A 13,240-nucleotide genomic window follows, 5' to 3' on the forward strand; every position below is an offset into this window, starting at 1 on the left:
AAGGAAACTAGAAAGGAAGGAAAAACCTCGTTCATAAAAAAAGAAAAACCTTCACCTTACGATGGAGTGTAACTGTATAAGGGAACGGTCATATTACTATCGTTTAAAAGGGTAGAGAAAAAAGGTATAAAAACTCACTTGCCGAGGCAACCCGGCGGGGATAGTGCCTGCCGGGATGGTGACTTTGGGACAGATAAAAGCGAAAATATCGCCCAACTGTGTGTGTGTGGAAATCCCTCACAACATGGACACCGTCGCATTGCAGAACGATGGCAAAAGAAAAGGATGTCTCCTGTCCCTTTTTTTTGAGGACGAGTTTGCGAAATTTTGTGGATTGAATTTGCATTATCCATTGTATGGCGAGTCCCTTGGTCCTTGGAGAGGACCAAACACACTCACAGACTGACCACTCGGTGGGAAGCTTCACCAGTGCGGAATAAATGCACCAGCAGTGCGCGATATTAGTGCTGATCCTTAGCAATGATTACGACGACTGGAAGCCATACGGTACGGTACGGTAAGCACTGTTGCTTACTGCTGGACAGCGAGTGCAACAGTGTGCGCCGTCTAACGACTTCAAGCAGACCTACCGATGGTCGTCGTCGGTCAGTGCTCCATCTCGCTCGCATGGGGGATTTCATTTTCTCCAATTTAATCATCATGCCAATGCCTGCCGCATATCCTTTCCGGTAATCCTATTTCGGGTATCAAGGGAAGTACGGAACGGCTACGCTGCTCGGTTGCTGTAAGACAATAGTGTCCAGCCAGGAGACAGGGCATGGGGTAATCCGCTTGCCGTGTCAAATTGTTAAATAATAATTTCGAATTAAATCTCGCTCGTCGTTCTTTTCTCGCTTTCTCGGTTGTTGTGCGTTCTGAAGTGAAAATAAAAAAGGGGAGAAAATTAAATATGATGCTATGGGGGTGCCTTTGGGTTGGGAAGTGAATCTTGTGGATTATTATAAAAAGTTTTAATAATATAAAAATGAAATGAATAATTAAAGTAATAAATATATGATCAAACTGGCTAAAGAGATGAGTTATTTTGTAAGCAAATCTTTTCCATCAGATTATTTCCAATAATTTATATAAAAATAAGGTCAAACTATACAATAAAATCCAGTGATTGTCTTCCAGGATTTCCGTTGTTTACTCACAGGACAAGAGCAGTAGTTGTTCTGGGACCAACAGGAACCAAACAATGTTCGGCAACAAACGTTCCACGTTTCTTTCTTCCAAAACTTCAGCATAATGTCGTTCGATTCCTCATTTACAAGGTTTTGTTTTTGTTTCATTTTTGTATTTCATTTATTCGCCACACTGCAGGCAACATTGATAAGTATTGGTTGTGTATTGGTAATTCAAATCTGCGGTCCAGCCCTTCGGCCAGCCTTGTCATTTGGGGAAAGTCGTGGTGGTGGTGGTGGTGGTGTGTACACTTAATAAGTTTGCTCTTCGATTTACATTGTTTTCAGTGCATTGTTTTGCTTCTCAGTACATTATTTATTTTTCCTTCGTTCTTCTGATTTAGAAGGAAAAAGTCGCTTTCACTTCATTCTGAGCTCGTTTGTTTTGTGTCTCCTCTCACACCATTAAAACACCAATAAGGGATTGCGTTTACTTAGCGTATATCTTTGCGTTGAAGGCGCGTTGAATGCGAATAAAGGAGAAAACAAATACGCAGCTCCATGTCAGTTCATTGCCAGTGGAAGCTTTATTGTTTGCCCTGTTTTACATGTTCTGCTTCCTCCTGCACTTGCAATTTCCTTTGCAACCTTTCGGTTCTTTAGGTCCTGTGCACGACGACGCTACTTTCTGCACTGTTTTATTTGCCTTAGACGCTGCGAAGCATACCTGCCCTGTCCTGGAGCATTCGTTTTGCAAATGCAAACAAAAAAAAGGAACCATTAAGGCAAACGTTTTGAAGGGGAGGGGCGGTGACGAATTTGAGAAGCATCAGACAGATTTGCAACAAAATCTGCTACAAGCTACAACAAGATTGTGTTGCTATATCTGGTTATAATTATAAACTATCCTGGGGTTTGCGTGTGTTTTCACTTTTTCATCTTCTCTCGCTCTCGCTCTCTCTCTCTCTCTCTCTCTCTCTCTCTCTCTCTCTCTCTCTCTCTCTCTCCCCTATCCGATCGCTTCTTTTGAATGAAACAAAGCAATATTTACAATAGGAAATTATACAAATTAAACGCACGCACACATGCACACGCAATTATCCTTTCACACACACTCACACACACATGAACGGATCATCACAAAACGGGGTGTACGAAATCCGAGGAAGGAAACTGATTAGATCCACTCTCGAAGCTTTTACATTTACATAAAGATCACAAAAACGATATTCCCTTAATTTTCCCGCTCTCCCGTTTTTTTCTGTTTTCCTATTCCTGTTCGGTGTCTTTCTCATTAGTATTTGACTAAATATGTCCTTTACTCTCCACAACGCCCTCTCTATGCGTTTGCAATCTCTTATTTGTTTCTATTTTACATTTCCGCTACATCCGCTTCTCACTTCATAAATATCCGCCCTCACCTCCCGATCGCAGAGCCGCCCGCAATGTGCCTCAAAAACTCTAAACAATCGATCAATCTCAACAATATCAATATTTGCAATGTAGCACATTTATGCGTGAAACATCTGAAGGAAACCATTAAATACAAACATTTCACTTCCGTGGAGCGAGATTTCATCAACCGGAGGGGAAAAAGGTGTATGGTAAGTGTTTCTGTCCTGTGAACAATGCGTTTAACTACTCTTCTGTGTGTTTTTTTTTTCTTGTTGCAAACTAATACTCCATCTTATTTCTCTCTGAACTCTCCTGTAACAAGCGGCGTGCTTTATCCTCTATCTTGCCAGCACTAATATTGCACTATTTTGTTGTCAATAGGTATATAGGTTGTGTATTGTTAATTCTGCTCTGGTTTGCTGGTAATATTATCATATCGCCTTTTGCTATTATACTTTCTCTCTGCAAGGATTTCTACTGTGCTGCTTTGTTTAAGTTACACATCGAGGACAAACGTTAGAGTTATTATTATTGCAAATGTGGTTGGGTTTTGTTCTTCTTTTTTTTCATTGTGTATTTTATACTAGTGGTTACAACAGTATCTTACTTGAATTCGGCAAATTGTTGCTTGTTTATTGAACATTAAGGTGAAGCACAACTTGAGGAAAAGAAAGAGCAAAAACTGGGATTTAAAATAAGCAGTCAAGTTAAACGCGCTTTAGAATGGAAAAAGGGCAAAACATCTATTACTGAGCGGGAGCTTTTTTTCCCCTGTTCAAAAAGGGGAAATATAAAACATCATTTGAAAAAAGAGAGACTAGCCAACACATACTACACATCTCATTGGTGCGGTGCAAGTACGAGCTGCAGCAAAATGCTACTGCATGCCGTCTCTATCCATCGTTGCTACTACTCCTCACTATCTACAATTATACTGGGCGCTAACGCGAGAGCCTGTCGACAACGTGCGCAAGAACCCTAAAGCGAGGCAAATGCATCACATTCGCAACTCCGATTAATTAACGCGCGGATGGTTATTGATTGAGGAGCTGTACTTTCCTGAACGGATACACCAACGCGTCCACTACAACGAGGGGAAGGGAGAGGCTACAAAACTGCTTGCTGACTTGCTTTAGCATACATCTTGAGCTACCATCTCTCTCTCTCTCTAGTTTCGATTCGGTCGACGCGTTGCTTTTCTTTCCAAATGTACTTTTCTGCTCCACTAACGCATCCCCACTACTCGTCTCAGCGCACAACTCTGCTCCACACACACACACATGCATATGTATCGAGTTTTAGACATTACGTTCTACTGATGTTTGTTTATTGATTCGACTGTTTTTTGACTGTTTTCTCCCGACCTCTACCTTCAAAATCAAGAATATCACACACAGTATAAGATTGTGCACTTTTCGCACGATAAGTTCCGCATTCGATTACGTTTATCGATCAAAAATACGGGGGGGTGTAGTGGCTTAGTTTCCCTCTCCTCTGCTTTAAACATTGATAAACGCGTGTGGGGGGGAGAGTGATAGGCGTTAGTAGCTTTAGTCATTCCCCGACCCCGTCTATTCCTTAGTGGATTCATCTCTCTCTCTCTCCAAACCACTAATTTCCGTTTGTGTTTAGCATAATCGTTTCGTTTTTGTGTTTTTTGTTTTTGTTATATTTGTTTCCGCATTGGGAATTGAAATCAAGTTGAGTTGCAATAAAAAATAATTTGAGCGGAGAAAGAGATAGTAAGAAAAACACGGGAGTAAATGTAAAAAAAACGGGGTGTCGCGATAATAGCATGGATTCTTACGCACAAAATAATAATTAAACCACAATGATAATAATAATAATAATAATAATAATGACGATGATACCGCGAAACTAACACCTAACCAGTATCGCTTAAACATAATGTTAAACATAACAGATGCTAAAGGGTGAGGGGAAAGGGAGAGGGGAGGTCTGCGGGACACCTCCCACACCTCAAGGGGCTAGCAGAATTAAAATATACATACACGCAAAGCCGCGATCGATCACACAATGTATCGTCCCTGCTCGGGACTAAACTTCTCCTTCAACCTTCGAGAGCTCCACCGAAAAAGCTCACAACATTGGCCAAACCGTAACCCCAAAACAGTGGTGGCGGCCAAACGTTAACTTGAAATTAAAACAAAAAGGCTCTCTCACTCTCCTTCTCACGCTCTTGGTGGATCTAAAATGATAATAATAATAGCGTTGTCGTGTCGTGTGTTACCTCCTCCTTCGCATGGGGCGTCTTACTCCTTCGCTTTCTTACCGACGCCACCGCCACCGTTATTGTTGATGCTGGCCGCCGCCACACTGCCGGACGGTTCGCCCTCCTTTATCGCCATCTTTTCCATCAGTGGGATTAGCTTGTCCGCGGACGAGAGCGCTGGCTGCTGCTTAGTGCTTAGATCCTCCTTCGCCAACGTTCCCTGCTGTTGCTGCTGCTGCTGCTGCTGTGTTGCTTTCCCGCCGGTGGAATTCTTCGGTGTCTTCAAATCGCCTCCCGTCGTCGTTGCCACAGTCGGTTGTGGATTGTTGTTGACGCTGTTCGCGGCGGACGCCAACCCGCCGGAAGACTCCGGCGCTACCGTGGACGATGTCAGCTGCTGCACACCGCCACCCGCTGCACTGCCAGCAGCGGTCGTGATGGTTGAGTTTTGGTTCGAGCGCCAAATGCCGGCCACCGTGCGCGGCGTCGTCTTGAGCGACGTGTTGCAGCAGAGCGGCGACAGGACGCACTTGCTTTCGGCTGCACTGCGCGGATGGAGACGGTCGGGAGAGAGGGCGCGTCGCAGCAGCGGCGAGCTCGGTTCGGCCGTCTTGGCCCGCGGGAACCCCTTCTTCGTGGGCGGCGTCGGCGACCCGCCAATGCCACCGGCAACGATGCCGGGCACGACGGCGGACGGCAGCCCGGTCGCGGCGAGGGCTGCGGCGGTGGGCAGCCCGCCCGGGCTGTACGATTGCGTCGTGTTGGACGCACCGAGCGGATGCACCACCGGAAAGGCAAGCGGGCTGGACGAGCGCGTCGGTGAGGCGGGCAGCGGCGACGGGCTGGGGGTGCGGGCCAGCGGCGACAGCGGCATGTGGTCGGCCGATTTTCGCCGGTTCGAGGGCCGACCGCCGGCGGCCGCTGCCGAATGGAGCGCCTTGTTGCTGGCGCAGGGCGACGAGTGTAGCTTGTGCTTGAGTACGTGCAGCGTCGAGGGGCGCTGGTACAGTGGGGCCCCGTCGTTGTACGGACCACCACCAACACCAGCACCACCACCACCGCTGCCGACGCTGCCGGTCGGTGTGCTCGGGGCCGACGTGCTCGGTGAGCCCGGCGAGGGAAGCGTCGGATTGTAGAGCGTGCCGGCCGAGTTGAGGGGCGACAGGATGAGCCGATTCACCGGCGAGCTGCCCGTCCCGCCGGCCAGGCTGGACTGGGGCAGCGGACCGACCGGCGACTGGGGCAAGGCACCGGCCCCGGGCACGGGCGCACCGACCACCCCCCCGACCGGTCCCACCAGCCCCGGCTGCAGCAGGTTCGGCTGGCTGCCCTGGAAGCGGGCGAGCGACTGGAAGCTGCGGCTCGGCGGCACCACCGACGTCGGCGACTGGATGCCCGCCACCATCTGCTGCATCTCGGCGCTCGCCCGCTTGCTGCTGATGCGCCGGAACAGCGACGCCTTGCGCTTCTTCTCGTTGTCCTTCTTCTGCTTGCGCCGGCTGTGGGTCGACTTTTTCGCAAACTTGCTCTGCCACGGTTCGCGCTTCCGGCCGCCCGTCTGGATGCTCGTGTGCTCCAGCGGCGTCGCCCGCAGGCTGACCAGCTCCGAGCCGCTCAGCAGCAGCTGCAGCACCTGCGTGTGGTACAGCCCCTGCACGGCTTCCCCGTTCACGTGCGTGATCAGGTCGGCCGGCCGCAGACCGGCCTCGAACGCCGGGCTGCCCTCGTCGACCGCCATCACCAGATGGTGCATCGTGTAGAAGTCCGTGTCGCCGTAGTACACCCGTATCGTGTGCACGGTAAAGCCGAACCCGCGCGGACCGCGCTTGATGATCAGCGGCGGCTTCAGGTTCGTGACCAGCGGGCTCAGCTCCCGGCAGGGCGAGGTGTCGCGCGAGCTGGCCGTGCTGGAGCAGTTGCCGGCCGAGTGCATCGTGGACGAGGCGACACCGCCCGTGCTGCAGCCGGACGACGAGGACAGATTCGACGCGGTCGTGCCGGTCGCGTTGCGGCTGCCCGCCATTGCCATGCTGCCCGCCAGCGAGCGGCCCACCGCCGTCGTCACCGCGGACGACGAATCATCGCTCGACGTCATCAGCGACAACCCGAGGGCCGACGCGGACTTGACGATGTGGCGCGAGGCCGTGCCGCCGCTCAGGTTGTGCAGCGAGCTCGACGGCGACGAGGTGACGATCTGGGACGGCGTCGACGAGGACGTCTCGTGCCCGCTCTGGTCGTCCTCGATCGAGATGGAAAACTTGGGCAGGATGCGGTTGTGCACGATCTTGCGCTTGCGCTGTATCTGCGGCGAAACGTCATCGCTGTCCGTCTGGGACGATTCCGGCGTGCTGAGCTGCTTCAGCGAGGACAGCGGGTAGAAGTCGCTGAACCGCTTGTTCGTGTCCGGCGTTTCCGGCGTGCCCGGGGCGCCGCGCATCGCGCTCAGGTTGACGGCGGCCGGGCGCAGGCTGATGCCGTGATGCGCCAGGAAGTCTTCCCGGTCCGGCGTGGCCAGCTCAGGCAGATAGTCGAGATCGGGCGTGGAGGGCATCTTGTACCGCGACGGGTTGATGTTGAACTTGCGCAGCTCGGGCGTAATGATCAGCTTGCTGATGTCGTTCGGGCGCGCATGGGCCGTGTCGTACCCGTCCTCGAACAGGCTGGGCAGCTGCTGCGGTTTCACCAGCGTCGAGGGTGTGGTGATGGTGGGTGGCGGCCCGCTCGATGGTTCCACCGCCGGTGTGATCGTCGGCTTAACGGTGGCGGAAGAAACGGTCGCTGTGGGCGGTGTGGTGGTGATACTGCACGCACCGGTCACTGTAACGATCGTACCAGCGTCACGTGCAATTGCATCCGGCACGGACGAACCGGACGATGAAGCGGACGGAGCTGCGGATGCCGGTACGACGGCTACACTCGCCGCCACCGTTACCGTCACGGGCACAACTGGCGCCGCGCCTTCCACTCCACCGCTCAGCCGGCTGCCCGTGCTGCCGCCAAAGTTGCCGCTCGACCCGATCGACGCCTGCGACAGGCTGTGCTGCTTGCGGTACTGCGGCGAGTACGAGCTGAACGACCCAAACAGCGGCGAGTCCTCCATCTCGTCCGTATCGTCCCCGCAGATCTCGTGATTGTACCGATCCACGCGCGTATCGAAGTAGCTCGTGTCCTCCTCATTGTCCAGCTGCGGCACAAACTCCGCCTTCTGCCGCAGCAGGTTGTTCCAGTCGAGCCCGTAAAAGTAGCAGTGCTCCTTCACCTCGTGCGCCCCGCCCGTCCCGAGCCGGTCGCGCGGGTTCTGCTGCAGCAGCGCCGTGATCAGATCCTTCGCCTCCTCCTGCAGCGGCCAGTCGTCCCCGTCCGGCCACTCGATGTCGTCGTTGACCGTGTGCGCGAACAGCTCCTCGGGCGTTTCGCCAAAGAACGGCACGCAACCGATCAGAAACTCGTACAGTATGATGCCCATCGACCACCAGTCGACCGGTTTGCCGTACCCCTGGCGCAGGATCACCTCCGGCGCGATGTACTCCGGCGTGCCGAACACCTGCTTGTCCGAGAACTGGCGCGTCTCGCTGTCCAGGTAGCCCTCGTACAGGTTCGTCGCCAGCGACATCAGCCCCATCTTGGACAGCCCGAAATCGGTCAGCTTGATGTGCCCGAGTGCGGTGATCAGCAGATTGTCCGGCTTCAGATCCCGATGCACGATGCCGTAGCTGTGCAGATACTCGACCGCCAGCACCGTCTCGGCGAAGTAGAAGCGCGCCATGTCGGACGGCAGCGGGCCCAGATTTTTCAGCAGCGTCGCGCAGTCGCCCCCCTCCACGTACTCCATCACCAGGCAGAGGTGCTTCTTAGTCTCGAACGAGCAGTACATGCTGACGACGAACGGGTTGTCGGCGAAGCTGAGTATGTCCCGCTCGGCGAACACCTGCTCGACCTGGTTGCGCAGCATCAGGCTGTTCTTGTTGATCTTCTTCATCGCGAACCGCTGGCGGGTTTGCTTGTGCTTCACCAGATAGACCGCACCGTACGCACCGTTCGAGATCAGCTTGAGGATGTCAAAGTCTTTCTCGTTCGGCACCGCGCTGTTCGAGCGTGCCTTGAAGCTTTTGCCGACGGTGCCCGCCGTCGGGCCGGCCGGAGAGTTGGCAGCTCCCACCGGGGCACTTCCTGTCGCATCAGCAGTGCTACTGTTGTTGTTGTTGTTGTTGAGCACATTGCTGGTGCTGCTGGCAGCACTATTGCCCGCCGAGCTGGACGAGCCCGACCCTTTCGGCGTCGAGCACGTCATTTCATCGCCGGCGCGCGACGTTCGATCGCTTGCGATCGATGAGTTTGCATCGGCCAGCTCGCTATCGTCCGCCCGCACTACCGCCCGATTGCTTCGCAGCCGCGATCGCCTATCAACGAGCTCCTCCTGCTCGGCCTCCTCCTCCAGATCGGCACAGTTAACGCTCGAGTTGAGCGAGGCCGTCTCGATGTTGAGCTCTTCCTGCAGCTCCGCGATCGGATCCCGGTTCAGGCCCAGCTTCTGGATGATGTACTGTGGAATGTCCGCCTTGATGCCCTGCGTCACCTTCGCCTGCCCCTCGGCCACCTCCAGCAGCCGGTAGAACTCCTCCGGATCGAACTCGAGGCACTCGAGCAGCCGGGCCGGGCGGGAAATGATCAGCAGCAGCTTCTTGATCACGCCCGTTATCTCCGGCGCCGCTTCGGGCGACTTTTCGCGCGTCTCCATCAGCAGCCGCTCGAGGTTTTCGCTCATCTCGTAGAAGTAGCGCGAGGTGATCAGCTTCGCGTGCGACTTGTGCAGACAGTCGCGCGCCATCTCCAGCACCTGGTGGTGCACGAACCGCACGATCGGCTGCGAGTTGCGCGCACTGTCGTGGACGATGGTTTTGTTCTCGTTGATGAAGTGGCTCAGCCGCTCCTCCATCTGCTGCGTTGCCTTCGGGAAGCGCTCCTTGTAGAACGTGTTCATGATGGAGATTTCGCTGTCCGTGATCGGCGAGTGGCTCGGGCTGCTGAGGCTGCGCGACCGCGGCCGATGGATCGGCGACCGGCAGCCGCAGAAGTTGTTCAGCTCGTCCTTGGTGCTGGTGGGCGGACCGCCGCTGCCGCAGCTGCCCGAGCCGGACGATCCTACGGAGGATTTCAGCGCACAGTGCTGCTGATGGGAGGCCAGCTGCACACCGGTAGGTGCAGTAGGCCCCGGCCCGTAGCCCATGTGCGCCTGCAGGCTGAGCGGTTGCTGGTGGTAGAGCGTACCGCTGCCGCCCGCCTGTGGTGAGATCGAGGAGGGTGGCGGGCCCATCGCCAGCGGGTGTTGATGCGTACCGGCGCCACCAGCCGGCAGGGAATGATGATGATGGTGATGCAGATGCGACTGCTGCTGCGCCTGCTGGAGAGCGTGATGGTGTGCTGGACCCACCATCGGATGGTGCGGATGATGGTGCTGCGGCTGCCCGTACCCGTGGTGCTGGTGATGGTGGTGATGGTGATGATGCAGATGGCTGTGATGCGTCCGCGCCTCCCCCAGCCCCGGATTGCTGTCGTTCGAGGAGAAGTGCAGCGACAGCAGCTGCAGATCGTCGTTGGTCGGCACGGCCGGGAACTGGTGCAGCCGCTCCTGGCTCGAGCACTGCGAGGAAATGTTGGAGCTGCCGGGCGTGGTCACGTACCCGCTGGACGGCAGCGACGCGACCGACCAGCGCCGGCTGTCGCAGCTCTTCGATGCCGCCGTCGACGCGATGCGCTTGATCGGCATGAACGGGAACTGCATAATACTGGGCGAGTTGATGCGCGGGCTGTCGATCGGGCTGGCGGGAATGGGCGAGTGAGATCGGGGCGAAATGTTCGCGACGAAGCTGAGCCGGTGGCGGGCGACGGCCGCACTCCTGGCGGCCGCGGCCGCCGACGACGACGAGGCGGACGAGTTGGGACGCTTCTGGCCGGCGAAGAACGCACCGCCGCCACCGAGCGCCCCCAGCCCGAAGCCACCGTTCTCCTTCGCGCTGAGCGACAGCGTCGGGGCGGAATTGCCCAGCGTTGAGTTGCGCACGCGCACCAGGTTCGAGATGTCGCTGCCACTTCCGGAGTAGCGCAGCGAGTGCGAGTGTTGCGGTTTGTAGGACGACTTCCGGTACGAGGCCGACTTGTGCAGGCTCGAGCCGGATGAGGTGCGCATCACGACAGCGGCGCACGCGCCCGTCGTCGCGGTGGTTGGCGAGGCGCCACCGACCGTCGTCGTTATCACAGGCGCGTTCAATGGCTGGGGCGACACGGGCGGCCCGTGATGGGGGGAAACGCTGGCCGACGGCGGTACCTTGGCGCCGAGCGGCGAAGAGCATGCGACGGGCGCCCCGACGCTAAAGCCGGACGCCGGTGCCGGCACGGACGATGCCTTCATGAACGTCGTCTTGCGGTCGACCGACGGCGGGCTCGCCGGCTCCTGCTGCTCCTGCTTCTGCAGCGCGACAGCCTGCTGTGGGATGAGCTTTTTCACGCCCATCTTGCCCGGGCTGCCTATCACCGGCGGCTGACTGTTGGGGCTAGTGCCACCCGCTACGCCCGCCCTCGTTTGCTCCTCCTGGTGGGGCGGCTGCTTCGAGTGCGGTGGCTTCGACGCGGACACAATCGTCCCGGCGGCCAGTGAGTTCGTCCCAATGGGGGCGCTGCTGTTGCTTCGTTCCTTCGCAGCGATGGTGGTGGACGGCTCGGTTCCTGCTTTGCGCCCGGTGGTGGCCGGTCCAGCCATCGGCAGCAGCAGCTCCGGATCGTCAAAGTTTAGCGATCGCACCGAGGAATGGGCCGACTTGGTGCGAGTGCCATCGGTCGACGGTGTGGTGGCCGCTGAAGTTGCCCCTTCGCTCGACTGTTTGTGACTGACGGTGGAGGAAGGCGCTGTCTTATTTTTGCCACCACCTACCCCTGCACCAGCACCGCTCGTCGATGTCTTCTGACTCATTTCTGCTGTGTTGGCTGATGTTCGTCGTTCGCCCGCGCTGGGGTGCACCGCTCGCGCACTCGGGAGGTTCCGGGATGTTATCAGGCAAATCTGGAAAGCGAAACGGAAAGCGGGAGGGAAACAAATGGTTATCAGGAAAGCGTTACCAGAGCGAGAGGGAATCGATCGATAAGCGTTGGAAAAAAGGGAGGACGTGGGAGGCACGTTCGTTGACATAGACACCGACACACACCGGCAGGGTGAAGGTATTGCCTTGAACCGATCCCTTCTTTCTTTGCCCGTAAGGTCACAAATGCTTTATATTTTGTTTGTGTTTTTGTGTCCTCCCTTTGTCAAGGTGAAATGGGATTTAGAATTTCTTCACAAAGTTCACGGCTGGGCGTGCACTAACCTGTTCTAAGATAACACCATCTTGCCGGTTTGACTCGTCCGGTGGTTCCTGTACGCAGCGCAGTGTACTCGTCCCAGCCGCTCGTCCGTTTGTCGTTGAAGTCACGCTGTCTCACGCGCACCCGAACACAGTATCGATTCGTGTAGCTGCACGTTCTCCGCTTCTTATCACCTGGCGTACGCCTTTTCTCGCTCACGCCTTCTTCAGAAGTTGAAATCAGACCAGCAAAATGCACTCTTCGCTGACTTTCCAGTTCCAGAGTGTGTAGAGGAGAGAGAGCGGGATAGGGAGTGTATGTGAAATTACCACCACCCCGTTTCGAACCCGGTGAGGTAAGCAGCGATGCGCTGGGCTGTGATAATAACGCACGCTAAAAATTTCGGCTACCCTTAGGTGACGAGGCTCGGTTGACAACTGTCCATGCTCGGCGCCGTCTTCATCGTGCTGTCGAGGGAGAGAAAGGAAGCCCCGAGATAGGGGGAGAGAGAAAAAAAAAAACATATTAAATGATTATAGAGAAGAAAAAAAAAAAAACCGGTAAATGCGGTAATAAAAGTTCATTAGTAGCCCGGGTTGGTGGTGGAATCAGCGTGTACCCGTTTGTTTGTCGTTCGGTTGTACAGGCCGATAAGACGCAGCAGCAGCAACAACAGCAGAGCGACGACAAGCGGAAACACGTTTTATTAGATAACGAAAGGCAAACTGCAATTGCATTCGAACTGTTTTGATATGGTTGTACTGGGGTACACAGTCCGTTACTGTGTGTGTGTGCCTTTGAGCTAGCCGTCGACACCGGCATGTCATTCCCTACTACCCCCTGGAGGCTTTTGTTACCTTCCGACACACGCACATCAGACCGATCTGGGTCCTTGATGTTGCCACTCGGACGGCCCTCTTCCCATAGTGGCTTACCTCGCGCGAGGTGAAGGTAACGCTTGGCGATCATGTTTTGTGTTCTGTGCTGCCTGTGCTTCGGTGTTGCCACGGATTATTCATCGAACACACAAACAAAACTCAGTTCCGATCGAGCAGCACACACGTAACCGGATGTTTAAGATACGGTGCTCTTGTGGAGCCTGCCCCTGTAAGGTGATCCGTATCTCTCTGACCCACCATCTCGAACAAAT

At 55.2% G+C, this 13,240-nt stretch overlaps 1 protein-coding gene and 1 long non-coding RNA gene across 2 annotated transcripts; one reads left to right on the forward strand and one right to left on the reverse strand.

Annotated features, from left to right (window-relative positions):
• Window positions 1-1,691: 1,691 nt before the first annotated feature.
• Window positions 1,692-12,223, reverse strand: LOC120904440 (microtubule-associated serine/threonine-protein kinase 2). The gene is made up of 2 exons (XM_040314407.1): window positions 12,114-12,223; window positions 1,692-11,812 (listed from the first exon to the last, which is right to left on the reverse strand). The coding sequence occupies exon 2, from the start codon at window positions 11,720-11,722 to the stop codon at window positions 4,796-4,798; it is 6,927 nt and encodes a 2,308-aa protein (XP_040170341.1). The 5' UTR covers window positions 11,723-11,812; window positions 12,114-12,223; the 3' UTR covers window positions 1,692-4,795.
• Window positions 12,224-12,328: 105 nt separating this feature from the next.
• LOC120904441 lies at window positions 12,329-12,599 on the forward strand. Its single transcript, XR_005739754.1, has 2 exons — window positions 12,329-12,445; window positions 12,507-12,599. It is a non-coding gene; the product is annotated as an uncharacterized LOC120904441 (long non-coding RNA).
• The last annotated feature ends 641 nt before the right edge of the window (window positions 12,600-13,240 follow it).

Source organism: Anopheles arabiensis, chromosome 3 (assembly GCF_016920715.1).
Source record: "Anopheles arabiensis isolate DONGOLA chromosome 3, AaraD3, whole genome shotgun sequence".
In the NCBI taxonomy this organism is placed as follows: domain Eukaryota; kingdom Metazoa; phylum Arthropoda; class Insecta; order Diptera; family Culicidae; genus Anopheles; species Anopheles arabiensis.

Coding starts and splice junctions, on each gene's coding strand:
- LOC120904440 (XM_040314407.1), bottom strand. CDS start 11,722: ATGAGTCAGAAGACATCGACGAGCGGTGCTGGTGCAGGGGTAGGTGGT.